The 17,294-nt window shown below is 50.1% G+C and overlaps 7 protein-coding genes across 7 annotated transcripts; 4 read left to right on the top strand and 3 right to left on the bottom strand.

Moving 5' to 3' along the window:
* Positions 1-1,056: 1,056 nt before the first annotated feature.
* On the top strand, positions 1,057-2,700 carry EJ05DRAFT_440160 (major facilitator superfamily transporter; the record flags this gene model as incomplete). Its single annotated transcript, XM_033741917.1, has 2 exons — positions 1,057-1,846; positions 1,898-2,700. The coding sequence occupies 2 exons, from the start codon at positions 1,057-1,059 to the stop codon at positions 2,698-2,700; spliced, it is 1,593 nt and encodes a 530-aa protein (XP_033599906.1).
* A 537-nt stretch (positions 2,701-3,237) lies between these two features.
* On the top strand, positions 3,238-5,957 carry EJ05DRAFT_390222 (uncharacterized protein). The gene is made up of 2 exons (XM_033741318.1): positions 3,238-3,417; positions 3,475-5,957. The coding sequence occupies exon 2, from the start codon at positions 3,488-3,490 to the stop codon at positions 5,618-5,620; it is 2,133 nt and encodes a 710-aa protein (XP_033599905.1). The 5' UTR covers positions 3,238-3,417; positions 3,475-3,487; the 3' UTR covers positions 5,621-5,957.
* Positions 5,958-7,513: 1,556 nt separating this feature from the next.
* EJ05DRAFT_500989 (uncharacterized protein) lies at positions 7,514-7,816 on the top strand (the record flags this gene model as incomplete). The annotated part of the gene is made up of 1 exon (XM_033747053.1): positions 7,514-7,816. One exon carries the CDS (start codon positions 7,514-7,516, stop codon positions 7,814-7,816), a length of 303 nt encoding a protein of 100 aa, XP_033599904.1.
* A 497-nt stretch (positions 7,817-8,313) lies between these two features.
* EJ05DRAFT_486506 (seven-hairpin glycosidase) lies at positions 8,314-10,125 on the bottom strand (the record flags this gene model as incomplete). The annotated part of the gene is made up of 2 exons (XM_033745537.1): positions 8,314-8,433; positions 8,491-10,125. The coding sequence occupies 2 exons, from the start codon at positions 10,123-10,125 to the stop codon at positions 8,314-8,316; spliced, it is 1,755 nt and encodes a 584-aa protein (XP_033599903.1).
* A 420-nt stretch (positions 10,126-10,545) lies between these two features.
* Positions 10,546-11,949, bottom strand: EJ05DRAFT_476709 (NAD(P)-binding protein). The gene is made up of 3 exons (XM_033744096.1): positions 11,657-11,949; positions 11,206-11,605; positions 10,546-11,152 (listed from the first exon to the last, which is right to left on the bottom strand). The coding sequence occupies exons 2-3, from the start codon at positions 11,495-11,497 to the stop codon at positions 10,617-10,619; spliced, it is 828 nt and encodes a 275-aa protein (XP_033599902.1). The 5' UTR covers positions 11,498-11,605; positions 11,657-11,949; the 3' UTR covers positions 10,546-10,616.
* A 1,460-nt stretch (positions 11,950-13,409) lies between these two features.
* Positions 13,410-15,081, top strand: EJ05DRAFT_390190 (alpha/beta-hydrolase). The gene is made up of 3 exons (XM_033741317.1): positions 13,410-13,456; positions 13,523-13,852; positions 13,905-15,081. Exons 2-3 carry the CDS (start codon positions 13,671-13,673, stop codon positions 14,971-14,973), a joined length of 1,251 nt encoding a protein of 416 aa, XP_033599901.1. The 5' UTR covers positions 13,410-13,456; positions 13,523-13,670; the 3' UTR covers positions 14,974-15,081.
* A 107-nt stretch (positions 15,082-15,188) lies between these two features.
* On the bottom strand, positions 15,189-15,761 carry EJ05DRAFT_486503 (uncharacterized protein; the record flags this gene model as incomplete). Its single annotated transcript, XM_033745536.1, has 1 exon — positions 15,189-15,761. The coding sequence occupies one exon, from the start codon at positions 15,759-15,761 to the stop codon at positions 15,189-15,191; it is 573 nt and encodes a 190-aa protein (XP_033599900.1).
* Between the last annotated feature and the right edge of the window lie 1,533 nt (positions 15,762-17,294).

Here is a 17,294-nt window from a genome sequence, read left to right as displayed (position 1 = left end):
GTAGATGAATAGCATTATGAAGGCGTGAAGGCGTCTCAATGCGAAGAGTTTGTCAGCTGGCCTCACACGGAACTCGGCCATATTGCATGAGACTATGTGGAGCACAGCACGCTCGGAAGTATGGTTGTGGTAGAGGATGCACGATCAACGTCGTCGTGCTGTCGGAGACATAGGGATATTATATCAATGGTGAGTGATTAGTGAGGAGCGGAGTGGCAAGGGTGCCTGAATACTAAGGCCATAATAAAATCACAATACACGTGACCCAGTACGTCTCCGCAGTCACATGTTCTCGTTTTTCTTCCCTCACCTCGGTTCAGACAACAATATTGCGCTATTCACTCCAGCATAAGGCAAACATCAGTTCAATACCGTCGCCAACACCGTTCTGTCCAGCGCGTCGATCCCGTCTGCTTTCGCTTGAGGTCTCTTCCCCAGACTCTTGGCGCTCAGGACCAACTCAGGGCTCTGCTTTGGCACCGGCTAGATGAAGGTTCCATGGCTCAGGCTTTGCCGCGGCAGCAGTACTAGAGTCAAGTCATTCCAGCCCGGATAGGCCTATTTCAGGCGACGGCGTCCTTCTCATGGCGATCTATCGTATCCACCTTTTACACCGTGAACCTCCTGGTGTCACATTCTGCGGGGTAACAGAATGCCGTTCAGGCCGTTCAGACGAATGTTGATGGTACTATACATCATGTCCCACACCAAGCTTGCGCCGGCTTATAATCAGCCACTTGTGATGAACATGTGCTTCTGGACGCTTCAGGGATATTTGAACCTCAAGCCCGACATAGCGCATGGCTACATGTAGCAAAACTTCCCTCATACAGCCAATTCTATCCATTCATCAAGATGGAATTTGCTGCCGCAGCTGCGGCTTCAGGCCACCGTTCAACCAACAACATGGCACCGGTCCAAGTGCACGATTTCAGTGCCTCTATCACGGACAAGGAGAGCAGGCCGACAGTACGAGACACGGATAGCGGATCTGGTTCCGGACAGGACTGCGACGAGGACAAAGAGAAAACAGCGCAGCTTAATCAGACCGATACAATGGAAACTACATTCGAAGCTCTTATCAACAATGGTGATCTGTATCGAGATGGCAAGCTGATATTGATGCCTGCTCCTTCCCGAGACCCTAAGGATCCTCTCAATCTGTCTCTGAAGAGGAAGATGATTGCTGTCTTTTGTCTGACTCTTTTTGGTGCTCTTGCAGCTTCTGCAGAGCTGGTCTTAGGCGCCATGCTACCAGTCTTTTCTATCTACTACTCTGGCCACGATCCAGCGTATTTGTTGAGGGCAATTGATATGAATGGCGGTCTGCCCCAAGGCAACAATCCTCTGGATGCCTTGCAATTGATCCCAGGATCTCCTCCCATTTGGCTCATCTATCTCCTAGCTTCGTTACCTGTTCTCATGATTGGCATCGCCAATCTATTCTTCATTCCACTTGCTATTGCCACCGGGCGTCGCCCTGTTGTCCTAATCACGGGCGTCATTGCCGTCGGCGGTGCTCTGTGGGCTGGATTTTCAGGATCACTTGGTCAACATCTGGCTGCTCGTGCCATACAAGGCATCGGGGCTGGTACGGTTGAGTCTCTTATTCCCTTTATCATTCAAGACATGGTTCATGTGCACGAGCGGAACACCTGGATATCTGCCTGCTTCGCTGCGCAAGGCGTCATCATCATCGCGCTCGGCATCGCGTCTCCCTACATGATTCTTGAGCTGAGTTGGCGTTATGTGTATTATGTGACGGCTGGCGCTGCGGGCTTCTTCCTGGTTGGCTGTGTTTTCTTCCTGCCCGAAACCCGTTTCAAGCGTTCAATGGCGGAAATGAGTAAGTCTATCTTTAGAGAGCGAAATTGTCCCAAACTGATTAACGTCACAGATGGAACTCCACGCAATGATGCTAATGTCCACTACACACCTCGAACAATCTGGTATGACATTGCCTTCAAGCACGGCAAGATGGAATGGAAGAAAGGGGCGTACGCCCTGGTCGATACATTGCGTACTTTCTTCTATCCTCAAATCTTCTTCATCACTATGCTCAACTCCGCCATGATTGGCGCTGCTCTTGCCGCAGGCTACTGCGTTGCACCCGCGTTATTGACCCGACCATGGTCATGGAAATTTCACAGCATCGGGCTCTTGCTCATTCCTGTCCTCATCGCTGCTATTCTGATGGGCATCATCACCGGTGTTGGTGGTGACTGGATTGCAAACTGGTCTGCAAGAGCTCGTGGTAGGCGAGTACCAGAGAACCAGCTGCTGAATCTCATCTTTCCCACAATCTGCGGCATTGTCGGCACTGTTGTTTTCGGCATCTCAGGAGAGAATCCAGACGACTACCATTGGGCTGTATTTCTTTTTGGGCTTGCCTTGATGGCATTCGGCTTTCTCGGTGCTAACACTGTCGGAGCTGTCTATGTTCTAGAAAGTTATCCCCACTTGGCTGGCCCGGCATTGGTCAACATTGCTTCATTCCGTGCTCTGATTGCTTTTGTGCTTTCCTTCCGCGTTTCCGAGTGGATGATTGACTTCGGTTATCTAAATACGATGTTAATCTATACCGGAATCATGGCCTTCTTCGCGTTACTGATTCCAGTCGTCTACATCTGGGGTCCTGCATGGAGGAAGAGGTGGCCTGCAACAAAGTACGGTGATGCACGGGAGATCAACCATACCTGATATCAGCCTGGAGTATCATTCGCATTTTGGCATGGAGATACACAAAACATGACGATGCTGGGGATCAACGGAGAACTAAGACAGATGGTGGCATATTAATATATCAAAAACTCATACATACCTCGTCCATGGACTAGCACCACTCGCGATAATAATAAAGCGTTCCCGAAATAGATTCGAACTTATGATGCATGATTGCAGACTCGGCTTGTGGCATCAAAAGTTTATTATGTCGATGCACGCTCCCGTTTACCCGACCTGGTGTTCTGAAACCTACCGGCGCTTACGGCCTTTTTATAGTGCCCAATATCCAAATTTAGCACATTCTGTCCCATTATTATAGGTCAGAAGTGACGAACATGCATATAGCCTTATGCTCGTTGACCACAGCCTTGGGATGTTCACACCTCATGAACGCGGGTGGTCAACTGCTACTGCGCCGTACTGAGGATATTATAGGTCAAAGATAGCGAACATGCATGTAGCCTTATGCTCGTTGGCCACAGCCGTGAGATATTCACACCTCATGAATGCGGGTGGTCAATTGCTACTGCGCCGTACCGAGTGGTAAATTATATATTAAGGAAGTACATATATTTGTGTTGTTCAACAAGATTGACTACAAACTGCCATCCGAATCAAAATCTAGAGACATCGTCTCCCGTCTTCAGAAAAAAAGCTGGTGAACGTTCCTGCTACTGCATCCAGCAAAGCAAAGTATGTTACAAACCTTCTCGACCCACGATCCTGTCGCCTAACATGTTATGTATCAAGGTATAGCATACAGATGGAGAGACTATTGCCGCCCCTACTGCGTCGCCAACTCCCAGAAAGCAATGTCTTTATACGCAATTTCCAGCCATATATATGGCTCAGCATATTGCTTAGATCTCTCAGTCTACAGATTTTCAATATTCCGAAACACCGCCAGGCGAAAGAGACCGGCAAAGTGGCGATCGATCAATCTCGCTTCAAGGCACTCATCCGGTCCTCGATACACTTCGTTCCCGTTGGCACATCTCTATATCTAATACAGCTCAACTGGCGATCGCAATTTATTGTCGTTGAATCGGATTGGTACGATCTTCTACCATTTATCTCGAAGGCCCACGAGATACTGATGCAAATGTCTATTGCTGCTATGCTCGCGACTTGGGTGCGGAATCATCTTCTACAAAGACACGGTTTGCCGTTCGGCGGGCTTGTCGCCCTCTTTCAGGCCACAGGCCCTGCATATTTTTTTTCCTCGGAGCATTGGGGTTTGGCATGCTCTCCAAGGAAACCGGGAAGTGCCTGGACGCATTGTACCTATGCAGAAGTCGTCCTTTATTCTGTGTTTATGGCATTCACCGTGGGACCGTCAAGTACAGTTGCAATGTTACCGAGAGCCGGAAGATTCAGCATAGTTCCCGATGTCCCACCTCACCCCAATCAAGCAGGCTCAGCAGATGATCTGTTTCCTCGTAATCTCGATGTGCACCACGTTCCGAACAATTGTTCTGCATACTTTCAAAGTGGTGATGAGGACACGATTGATTACTACTGTTCACCTAACGACTTCGAAGCGATCTCCACTATCACGAATATAGCTCACAATAACGAGTTTACCGACGGAGAGATATCTACAGATCTTGGAGGAGCTTTCGTCCTCAGGCAATTGCGGGTGTGGGTGCAATCACCGGGTAATTCCGACTCTTACTCTGGCTTCGGCCACTACGTGGCCGAGCTGGTAAACAGTCTGAACCATACGTTCACTAGGCCTCTTGGTGCCTCTCTAGTGGCTAGCACACAAAACTTTCGGGCAGCAGACTACCTGGGCAGACTATCAGTGTATAATATGCGCGCACATGGAGGGTCTGTGGACGCCAGAAAGCGAATCCCGGTCACTTTCGAATTTCCGTCTGTAAAACTTCCTTATGCCACTTCCCAATGCTACGTTACAAATTTCTATACCACGGATGCCGGCTACGTTCAATTCGACGACATTGAGAAGGTTCGCATCCCAAACTTCCAAGGAGACCATTTTGAGTACAATATCACCCTGAAGGAATTTCAACATGAGGCTTACTCGACGAATATATCTCATGTGAGATGGTTTGAGTCTCCCGAGGAACTCCGGAACAACATTTCCATAATAGCTCTGATCAGCACTCCACTGACTGGAGCAGCATGCGCGATTAAGGCAGCATGGGGTGAGGGTTCTATGACTACGACTTCTCACAATGAGGCAAAGATTGAGGGGGAAATTAAAAGGATGACCATACAGAGTTCTCATATCGAGGAAAGATGGCGAAATCATACTACTTGGCCTGCGGAAGTCATAACTATAAGTCCTGATTTCATGCAACAATTCGCACCTACAAAGCTGAACATCACCGATAGTGTTTCGATGGATCTATCGCGAAGCCTCCGCATTGCGGCTGAGGCAAGATATAGTCAAGCACTTCCCGAAATATGGCTCTCGAGCATTGTCGTTGCAGGTCTATCGAAGATCTATAGCAACAGTGATCTCGACGCACTCTTCAACGCAAGCGGCACTTCCACTGAAGTCTACGAAATCAAAGCGGAAAGTTACTATGCAGGACGAGGGTGGTATCTCGGCAATATGATAGAAAAAGGGTCTATCTTTGTTCTTGCTACCTACTGCGCTCTCGCGATTCTCCACACCCTCTACACTTTCACAACAGGCATAAGCTCAAACAGCTGGGACTCAGTTGCCGAAGTCATAGCACTAGCACTAAACTCTAAGACACCAGAATGCCTGAAAAGTGCCAGTGCGGGAATAGAGTCATCAAAGACGTTCCGCCAGCCAGTCGGAATCCGGGCAAGGCATGGAAAGGGGCTGGAGCTAGTATTTTTGGATGAGCATCATGACGATGACGACGAGCTGGAAAGTGTCCAGGTAGACCATAAGTACTGAGAGGAACCTTTAACGGTTGAGCCATATCGAAATGGGAGAACACGGGTTCACGCATCGAGCACTTCGTCCGGGGCCGTCCCGTGCAGATGGGTTGTGCCTAGTACACTTATCACAGTTACGGAAAGTACGACGAAGGCGCCCTGCTACCCCAACATGAAAACAATAGAATGCCTGTAAACAAGTAGCTACACCTGCCCTAAAATTGACAATTAATACATTTCTCATCACCGTCACGGTCATAATCATCATCATCATCATCTTCTTCTTCTTCTTCACCATCCTCAAGACTAATCAGATATGCCCTATTCAACGAATATGCCGAGCCCTATAGCCTACGAGAAGAAGCCCTTTTCACATGTCAAAGGAGCTAACTCGTATCGGACCATTTATGAATTTTGTGGAAGATCACTCTTTGGTCAGTTATAACGAAATTGAGGCGCAGAGCGATGCCCCGGGAGACAGCTTCTCTCCGGATGGAAGTGATCCAGACGCCGGGTGCGAGTGTGAGGCGAGGACAGGGGCGGATTTGTCAGATGTCGAGGTAGCAGTCATCTTGTTATTCATCAGGACCGACTGCTATTCAACACCAGGACTACGATGCGAACAGTCGCACAACGGGGGAAGAGTCGATGTCCAAACACAGTGCAGAAGGCGAGACGTTTACATCACCGTTCTACACTTGCGATATTAGTGAGGAGTGACACGAAGTCCGGCAGTCCACAGAGGTCATCACCAAACACTTCGAATGCGCGTGCCACAAATATGAGACTGATGCCCACGGAGTACGTCCTATACCGGAAACGCTGACGAAACACGATGCCGAGCACAAACAGCGCTGGGAGGCAGCGCGAGACTTTCTGGCCAAATATATTGATTGGCTCAAGGGCAAGACGATCAGGCAATTCGGCTTACACCGCCGCAAGGAATACGACATCGCCTTTGGATACCTGCTCGCCAAGGGGGTGGAGTTGGGGCTTGAAAATGTGTTCGGCTGCGACGATATTATCATGCAGACTGCGGTGCATACGGGCATCTCGGAGGAAATGTGTCGCAATATTGCGGATGCTGGGCATAGGGCTGAGTTTTGTGCTCATCAGAAGATGACTGGGTCCTACCGTGGCATGAAGCTGGTGGCATGATTGAGCTTTTGGGCCTTAGGCCGTGAGAGTGCTGCCTCAGAACGATTATCATCACGGTCAGGAATAGGGAGATGGACTCAGCTATTGGTCAGATAGTCGAGTCGTAGTTTAACATACCAAGACGCGAATCTCATGCAGACCTATCTGGTGTATAACCGCTCCAGCCACAATCCTGTGTACGAAGTCACGATCTAAAAGCAGTCAAAGATGCAGTTCATACCCAGGACAACAACCCACTTTACACTACCACGAGTCTGTCAGCTGCTGACTATCCTCAATTCAAATTCCTTGGATTCAAAATGCCAAGCACGAACGTGAATGCTGATGATTGGATGCAAGGTATCCTAGAGGTTTTCCCATGGATCGCCACCACAACAACCTGGATAGACCCATGCGGCACTGCCTTGCCTTTTCACATTGTTTCTCATACCTGGTCACCGCCACACGTGGATCCAACAGGTTTCCACATACATGATTATAACATATAAAGTACGCATTACCTGCCCACCCTCCCTCGCCAGATCCTAATCCTACAATCATACTGCATCAAAGCCCCAAGTACAAATTCAGCCCAGCTAGACCACGTCCTAGACAAATAGCACAAACAGCCAAGCAGAAGAAAGAAACAGACAAAGAAACAAAGAAAGAAGTGAAGAAACAAATAGACAGAGAAGCAAACAAAAAAGCAACAGCCCAAACAAAGCAGCCTACAGCCTACAGCCCATAGCCCAACAGAAACCCCCCAAAAAATACAATGCAAAGCACAACCACCAACGAAGCCAAACCCGGCGCCGAATACGCCGTCTATCTAGCGCAGGCCTTCGCCTTGACAACATTATACATACTACTCGGGGTTGTGTACATGTCGCTTACGGTGCTTGTTCTGGGCGCGACGTTTAGTGGCGTGTGTTATGTTTATTCTTTGGTTCTTGATTGCTATGAGCAGGAGACCGGGACCAGGACCGGGAATGGGAATGGGAATGGGAATGAGAATGAGAGTGAGAAGGAGGAGTTGGGGGATGGTGATGGTGATGTGGACTCTGAGGAAGAGGAGTAGGAGTCGTGAGAGAAATACATGCAGAGGGAAACAGGAGAGATAAGACGGCGAGGGAGGAGAGCTATAGAGTGAATGACAAACCCCCGGGAGCACATGTTGCTCGCTCGTGGTGATAAGGTGTCAGATCGAATTTCACGAGGTTCTGAATAAGCGCAGGCGAGGTTTGATATCACGAAATAGCGCTAGGCACTCATTGTGCGAGTGGATGTAGACAATGCTTTGTGATGTTTGTTTCAACAACGCTTTGCTGTGATTGGGTATTTTTCTTATCCTGAGACAGTCATGAGTATAATACAAAAGCAAGAATGAAACAAAGCATGTCGATACCACGACGCCGTGTTTTCATGACGTGGCCAGTGTGTCTGGTCTGCGTCTTCTGCTTGGACGTCAGACAAGGCTTTTATAGTGCTTGCTGAGGTACGTCCTGTACCGGGCCCTGAGATCGGACTGAGGTCCGAAGATGTGAATGGAGAAGGTGGCAACCGCAAGGAGCCATTTCATCTTGCTCGCTTGAAGGGGTGCGCTTCAGTATTCAGAACGTATTCGTCGAGACTTATAAGGTCAGGTGGGGAGAAGACAAGATAGAAGTACTTTAGTGTTTCCGCCAACCAGAAGCTCTATCAAGGAGTCGTTAGCAAAAGACTTCATTCACTTAAGGGTAAAGTATGACAAACCTCCATGTAGTCCTCCCTCTCCACCTTGTCCTTTGGTACAGTCACATCCTTGATCGCTGCGGCAGCGAATTGCGTGCTTGTCACGTCTCTGACTGCTTGGAACATTTCCCATGCAGCATCCTGGAACTCTCTTCTTCCCGTTATCCTATAGAGCACGAACACACTTTCGATAGCCTCTGGTCGCAGAATATATCGTGGGTCTTTGGCCGTCGTAAAGCCTTTGGGTAAATGATCCTTGTACTGCTTCTTCTGTTGTATTTCCTCTTTCCATTTTGCTTCGTCCCATTTGCAATTCAAGCGGCTCTCACACTTGATCACATTATATCGTTCGGGCATAACACCAGTCGGCATCGCGTGATAGGCCCAGATGCATCCACGGGTGAGGCGGGCCCCAGTCTCGATGTAATCCTCGTTCTCGAACAGTCGGCCACCAAGCGCATAAAGCCCACCGATGAAACAAGACAAATGTTCACTTTCAGGGTCAAGATGCGGACCGTCATCTAGGACATCTATATTGCCAGATAACAAGATATCGGCGTTGTCCGGGGTCATAGGTCGGAAAAAGAGGTTCTTTTTTGCAGTGTCCATGAATGTCCGGGACATCCACATGTATTTTGGTTCGGCACCACCTAGGAGTTGGTATTGTTTAGGAAGGTATTCGAATAGGGAATCTGCGTTGCCGCCAATGGAGAATTGGTAGTTGGAAGCCATGTCCTTGCGGCGCATCGAGACGAACATAGGCCACATGCCTGGCAGTAGGGTCGTATTCTGAGTGTCACGAAAGACCTCCATGACCTCTGCCACTGCAGCGTACCATTTTGGATCCCCTGTGATTTGTGACAGCCGGGTGAACTCCATCGTAAGCGTACCTGGCGAGGCTGAGACGACATAGTCTTCGACTTCAAGACCTTGCCCGGTTTTTGCAGTTTCAAAGTCGATGAAGTCTACCGGCATGTGGTTCTCTGTGTTAAAACCACCATAGAGCAGGTTTCCAATCTCAATGGCTTTGAACTTGAGCGCCTCATGCCCACTGAGATCATAAGCTGCCAGCAGCCCTCCCAGATATCTAATGTTCGTCTCGAAAATGTTTACTCGTCCGCTTGTCGAAAAGCCAAAGTCTATCCGCGCGACGGCCTTGGCTGCCTCGTAGAACTCTTCTCTCATGCCCATTATCCAAAGTGTATCCAACGAATCCACCAACGTCGCCGCCCAGCCGCAGAATTGGTCAGCGCTGGTACCGGAGATTGGTTTCAAGACGTCTTTCATCCATGCGTACTGTCTGTAGCTTGCCCAGCTCTTCTTGAAGGTCTTGCGTACCTCATCCCGCCGCAGGTTGCGCTTGATAGCGTCGTCGGGACTTTCGCGGTCGAAGGCATGTTGTATATGTGGCAGTCGCGTGTGCGGCTTGACCGGTGGCACCGCTGGTGTCCTCGCGACCGGGAACTGGAAATTGATAGCTGCCCAGTCAATGGTACTCTTCAAGGGTTTTATCCTGGGCGAAGCTCTGTTCATGTATTGGGCAAGGCGCCCAGACTCGCTGCCGGTATCGCGGGCGAAGGGAAAATAGAACCAGAGGATAAGTAGAAAGAGGGCCGCGACGGCAAGGGTCCGCACGCGCAAGAGGCGACGACTCATCAGGGAGAAGACGTCCTGTGGGAATAGCGGTTAAGATGAATTGAATTGACAGGACTGGAGTCGATGGAGCGGGCGAGGCTACATTTGCAGCATGGGGAGAGAGATTACTGTGTACAGATATTAAAGGTACGTTGAAGGTTGCTGGACCCCTGCCGAGTGCTGGGCGGGTCGCTCCTGACATCAAGCGTGCTGATGCGCCAAGTGGTAGCTAGTCGCAAGCCTGCGTGAAAGCACCATCCATACTCTCTTCCTATGTTGATATGTTGACACCCCTTGCACTTGATTTGTTGTCCTCTTTCCTGCCATGTGGTCCTATGAAGCATTATCTATTTGCTCATAACCGTTTCTTACCACATCATGCCATCGATCTGCCTGCCAAGAGGCCAAAGATGTCGGCCAAGGTATCGATATAAATACTAGCTTCGGAGAGTTTGAATATGATTAGGTATATATAAAATACTTGGGTATACACTCTCGATACTTGCAGGCATCTAGAATGCTTGCACTCCATCCCTAAGAACAATCTTCCCAGCATCACCATCACGTTCACCCTCCACGACCATTCGGACAGTCTCACCTCCCACAGATGGATCTAGAGCCCCCATTTTCTTCAAGGCAGCTGCATTCTCTTCTTTAGAGCCAGCGTTACTTTGAAGACCTGTTGCGAGAAATCCCGGCGATACGGCAAATAATTTGATGTTGTCATTTTCGAGCAGCCGTTCCCAGTGCAGGTACATCATATTCATGCCGGTTTTACTTGCTTGGTACGAGTGGTATGAGAATTTAATGTCCTTTGGATAGCCAGGCTCAACTTGGGGGAAATTTATCAGCGTCCTGTCGGCCATCTTGGCGAGCGTCGAAGTTCCACTTGTGATGAACAGGATTCTCGGATCGGAGGCTTTGAGCAGGATGGGTAAGAATGTGTGGACCATGATAGATGTTCCTGTAACGTTGATGTCGTATGCCTTGTTCCAGGCCTCACGCATACTAATCTTCCCTTGCAGCATTTCCTGGTCGAATCCGGCCCCTGCTGCTGTCAGACACAAAATTTTCCATGATCTATCTACTCTTGCGACATACCGGCATTGTTAAGGAGAACATCGAGGTGTCCAAACTTAGACTTGACATGCTCGAAGGCCTTGCTTATACTCGCGTCGTCTTGGACATCAATAGATATCGACTCGAAGGTGCTCTTGGTGCTGGGGAACTCGGTCTGAACTTCGGCGATGGCTTTCTCACCCGCTTCAAGCTTTCGACTGCCGATGATTATGTGAAACGCTTTGCCCGTCTTCGTGTTGGCCAATGCCTTGACAGTCTCTAGACCGAGACCTGTGTTCCCGCCAGTGATCAAAAGAATAGACTTGTCGGACATGGTGTATATGAGATGAATGCTTGGTCGTTAGTAAGTACTGTTTTTGAGATTTAGACCTTCTTGAGCAAGGGGCATTCCTCTCCCTTTATATACAACGATGGATCCCAGCTGCAAACCGGGTAAGTAGGATCATTCTCAGCGGAGATGTAGACTACTAACGACCCGACAAAAGGATTCTTGCATTTGCTCGCCAGATGGATGCTACAACAGTTGGTACAACCACGTTTTGACCTGCTATAGGTGCTTCAGCTGCGGACTTTAGATGGAATTTGGCTCGTCGGCCTAAAAATCAAAATACGAAGAGTGGCGGCCTGTAGTACTGCGTCATTGTGGCGTCCTACACCTGAGTCATCACACATAGTCACAGACGCCATCTTGCGATCTGCGGCCTTATACACAGTTGATGCCGATAAGGTTTCAGGATGAATACCTTACGTAGTCGCGTCGAACATTTGCTAAGTCGCGGAGTAGTACTCCGGATGAGCACGGTTCTGCGGTCTCGGACTACCGACCACCGACGTCGGACTTAATCATCCACACGGCCGAGGCATGTCACATATCTCGTCTTCAATATCTGTTCGTTTTTCTTTTATCACGCTGCAACTCGATTGTAAGTACATCTCCTCGTAGGAGCAGGAGTATTACTAACGGCTCCATGCTATTCACAGGAAGACGCGTTCGTAGCCTACAGCAGGTCCCGTCTGCCTTTCATGTCCATAATCCATGGATATGTAGTGTCCACCCCATATAGTCGAGCATCGTGCTCCGAACGCACCGGAACTTTGTTGAAAAGAACTCGAGGACGCTCATTTAGCCAGTGTGGTAGAGTGGATCATGAAAGAGGCTATATCTTCGACCAATTACCAAGGCGAACCCCACGGACGGCGTTCAGGGACCCTGTTCGACCGTTATACGCGTATATCTATGACTATAAAGCTGTCTGAATGTAGCCATGCGTTCATTCGTCCTCCAACGTAGGCCGCGAACCATACAAAGGACGAGCGCCGGTCCATGGACAAGTGATTCAGGGACATCGTCGTATGATGTCAGAACAGAAAATTGAGGACGAGAGGCGTGATCATGTTGAAGTGTTGTTTGAATTCCAAGTCAATTCCGCCGCATCCAATAACATGACTAGCTATTCCAAAAAAAAAAACGACTGTTGACTTAATGAAAAGCGCACGCGATGTATCACTAGTAAGTTGAGACATCATGCACCTCGTAAAGCTTCGCATACAAGAATCACTACACAAAGTCTGTCTAGGTAAAGGTATTTCTTACAAAGATACTCTGATTCTACTGCAGGCAGTTCAGCATAGACAGGCGGCACAGTTACTTATACATTTCCACCCGTGGACATCATGTACCCACATATTCGAAGGGGTAGCGTATAGACAAGCATCTACGCCCGCTGCGAACTAGCGGGCGATCTCCCCGGAGTGGATACCGACCCATGTAATTTCGTACGCCTATTGTACGCATTCTCGCTCGTCAATCGACCATGTTGTGTTCGAGGACAATTGTCGCACCGTTGAAGTCAGACTATAGCCTTGGACAGGTGTCGTGCTCATGTACATCAGGGTGCTTGATCTCGCCGGCCGGAGATTGAAGATGGACCCCGTACCGTAGACATGACGTCATAGTCCGAGTGTCCGGCCCGTTGCGTTTGGACGATGCCGTTCTCCAAAGTGTAAACGACAAAGACATGAAACACATGGACAGCACCGGCAACAAGAAGCCGAACAAGAACAGTGACAGCCTATTGAGCTAACATGGGAAAGCTCTGACTAGGATTGATATCATGGTATAGTCCCATCATTATGATCGTCGAAGAAACCAGACCAAAATGATGACACAGCAAGGCCGTCGCATCTTAGACCGCACGATGCATGCACACCATTGGATACACTAGGCGCACGTCTTTGTGCTAGGTCTCTAGCAATGTCGATGCGCCAAAAGGTACCGATCTATCCGTCTGGCTGGACAGGACTGAGCATAGTCATCTCGAGTACTAAGTTGACGCAGTTCATGCACACGTCATTAGTCTCGTCACAATATAATGAGACGATGACAAAAGAACCCATGGCAGCATGTTATAAGGCTTGGGTGTTCCCATCAAGACAATTCTTTCATCGTCGGTCCAAACACAGTTCAGTCTAAGTTAATTGTCACGATGCGCTCAATCATTTCCGCCACCACGTTCGCTGGACTCGCAGCTGCTGCGATAGTCAACAGCTCTATCACTGTGGAGCCTCAGGTACCTCATCCACAAGATGCTGTGCCATCCGGTGTTCAAATTCCGTCTAAGAACGGATTTGAAGACGCGTCGGTCTATCCATCTCGTGGAGGCAAAGCGTAAGTTCTGAATAGTCAAAAACTCCTGAATGAAAGCATTTACATTGAATAGCGTATGCGTACGTGGTATCATTCCCGTGGAAGCAGTATCGCCTATGAATGTGCACTTCAACTACGACGTTCCAGCCAACCAATCCGTCCTCACGCAAACATTCGTGTCAATGGTGACTCCTGGATCCCCATTCATGCAGCAGATCATGGGCGGCACAAACAGCGTATCCGGCACATACAACATCTACTCCGAACTCTGCCTGCCCGCTGGCAATGCCCAGCCCAAAGCCGTCCAATTCCTAACCCACGGCATCGGCTTCAACCACCTCTACTGGGACTATGCGCCCGGCTACTCGTACGTCGACGCCGCCATCGACAAAGGCTTCGCAACATTCAACTACGACCGTCTCGGCACCGGCCTCTCCACCCACCCAGACGCCATCCAAACCACCCAAGCCCCCCTCGAACTCGCCATCGCCGCCCAACTAGTCCAGAAGCTCCGCGCCGGCGCCATCGGCACAACACAATTCTCAAAAGTCGTCGCCGTCGGCCACTCCTTCGGCAGCATCATCTCCCAGGCCCTCTCCGCCACAGCACCACACCTCCTCGACGCCGTCGTCCTCACCGGCTTCTCCACAAACACGTCCGGCCTCGCCGCCTTCACCCTCGGCCTCGACCTCTCCATCGCCTCGGGCGTCGCGCCCTACCGCTTCGCCCAGCTTTCAAACGGCTACATCGCCGCCGGCACGCCCGCCGCCTTCCAGACGGGCTTCTTCACCGCGCCGGGCTTCGACGCGCGCATCGTGCAGGAGTCGTACAGTACCGCCGGCGACGCGTCTGCAATCGGCGAGCTCTTCACCCAGGCCGCCATCTCGAAGCCGGCGGCGAACTTTACCGGCCCCGTGGCGATTGTGAATGGCGATGCCGACTTGCCGTTTTGCTTTGGGAATTGCAGCTACCCGGTTGACAAGGCGCAGGCGCCGCTTGCGATGCTGTATCCGGCTAGTCAGCATAAGGGGAGCTATATTGCTGGGACGGCGGGCCATGGGATTAATCTGCATTACTCTGCGCTGGACGCGTATCGCTGGATTCAGGACTTTCTTGCGCAGGGAGGGATTACTGCGGAATGAAAGGCGGTCTTTTTGTAAAAACCAAAACTATGATGTTAATATAATGTAAATGAGTAATAGTCATCGTACTGATACTAGATTGCAAGGCCTGTTCCGTCGATCTCTCTCAAACTCCAGACACGCGATTCGTTGCGAATCATCGAGGTCTTCCCTGCCGTCTATCCCATAAGTTCTTATTGTATATGTATTAGTGGGCTCACAGAGAAGGGGGCCAATCAGGAAGTAGAAGCAGAAACAGGGCCACCGAACAGCTCAGCAAAAATGACCGGCCGATGCACCATCAAGCCCGTAACTTCATTATCAGCAACCACCCACTCAAAGCCCAACTCCCGCTTGCCATCGGACCCCCTTCGCGCACGCACACCATAGACATCCTCCCACTCCCACGCTTCCAGCCCATCCAGCGGATCAATCTTATACGTGACAAACCACACCCCAGAGCCCATGATATCGCCCTTGGCATCCGGGCCGGCATGCACCATGACAAGACGCTCCTTGGCGACGGACAGGTTCAGACCGAGGCCATGCTCGAAGTAGGCGCAGAGATAGGTGCGGTAGACGTCTTCGTCGACGGGCGTGACGCTACCGTGGGAGTAAGAGGAGAGGGAGGAAAAGTAGAAGGACATCATATGGTCGAGAGCGCGCTGGCCTTTCTCAGCAGGCGACAGCGACGAATCAGCCGTAATCTTAGGATAGGCAGCAACATATTCAGCAGTGAAGGCGGCAAAGTCGGCTTCGAGGACTGATTTGGGATCTGGTGCAGGCGATGCGTCGGCGGCGACGGACATGATGTGTGGACTTGAATGTGGTTTATTGCGACTAAGGAGAAGAGGCGGGTTGTCGTCGCAGCGATTTATGATTTATGGTGGTGCTGGCAGCAGCAGTCGTGTTTTGGCGATAGGTAGTCGCGTGTAGATGCTGCAGCCGGAGCTACCCCGCGCTAAGGGGGCTGCTTGGCTTAAAGGAGGCATGATGTACAGGCGGTGACATTCGCAAGCGAAAGAGGAGTGTGGGACTCGGGAAGGCGGATATTGTCCTGAACGATAGGCCTCAGTCGGACATTCTTTGGCATGAGTATGGGTGTCTGTGAGAGCGGAAGATGGGTGGTAATGATACAACTGATAGTCCTTCTATTGCACAAGCGATGCAGTCAATGTAGTGAAGGTGAAAGTGAGAGTAGAGTGGAAGACGAGCCGAAGATGAAGACGAAAAAGAGTTGATGAGAGCAGAAATGCAGATGCAGGGCAGAAGACAGGGCTGTAAGGCAGAACTAAGTTTGCCTGACATGTGCCTTACAGCGGAACCTAACTTGTGGGGCGCTCTGCTGACGTCATCGCATCCACTGTTTTCATTGGCGGCACGAGTCAGCGCAGATGGTCCGTGTGTTATGTACTACTGCGGCGTCAGTGTTATGTATTCAACAACATACGATACAATATTACGTCATGAGTCACGCGCCAGGCACATGACCGTCACGCTTCTCACGGCTGACGTCATCACCGCTTTCCACGTGCTCCTTCCTGTTTTCCGCTATTCCGTGCTGCTGTTGTTGTTGTTGTTGTTTATTGTTGTTATCGTCCCTTCAGCCTATACACTCTATACACTCTATACACTGACTGCACTCCCACTACCTTTACAGTGTCAGTATCGTGATCCCAACACAACCGTCCGCAATTCTCCCGTGCGCTCAGCAAGTGGAGCCTGTGGAACGTGTGCAATAATGTGGAATCCATCCATAATGTGGAGAATATCGAGTAGTATAATCCGAGTCCGGACATCCACTCCGAGGCACTCTCTCTCTCTCTCTCTTGCCCTCTGCCTGCAACACGGCAAGGAACAAGGTATATACTAAAACCTAATGGACATGGACACTCTATAGTACTGCATGTCAACGTCTACATGTTAGCACACCCATACGCGAATCGGTGCTTCCCTCGCCCAAACGCTCAATGCCCGCAAATGCAAAAGGTCCAACCATCTACGCTAAATACCGAGAGTGTGGGTGTGGGGTGCAGATGTTCATACCTTTAGGTCCATGCATTCATTCTCCTTGGCCCGCCTGAAATGCCTGTTGAGAGCCTGCGATTAGCCAGGCTGAAGAAGAAGTCTGCCTGATGCTTGAGTATATCTCTCATTCACTCCCGCCGGCATTCACTCCAGCGGCGCTTTGACCATCTCTGTCTGCCGCATCAGTGCATCGGTGCATCCACTCTTCGCTGCTGTCCTCGTCGCTATACCGCTCCACTTCCATCCTCCCCCGGCCATCTCGCTATCGTATAAGTACTCTGCCATCATGCCCGACCTCTACCGTCTCGAGCCCT

This window comes from Pseudovirgaria hyperparasitica, assembly GCF_010093815.1.
Source record: "Pseudovirgaria hyperparasitica strain CBS 121739 unplaced genomic scaffold EJ05scaffold_9, whole genome shotgun sequence".
In the NCBI taxonomy this organism is placed as follows: domain Eukaryota; kingdom Fungi; phylum Ascomycota; class Dothideomycetes; order Acrospermales; family Acrospermaceae; genus Pseudovirgaria; species Pseudovirgaria hyperparasitica.
This window is presented reverse-complemented; position numbering and strand designations above follow the sequence as displayed.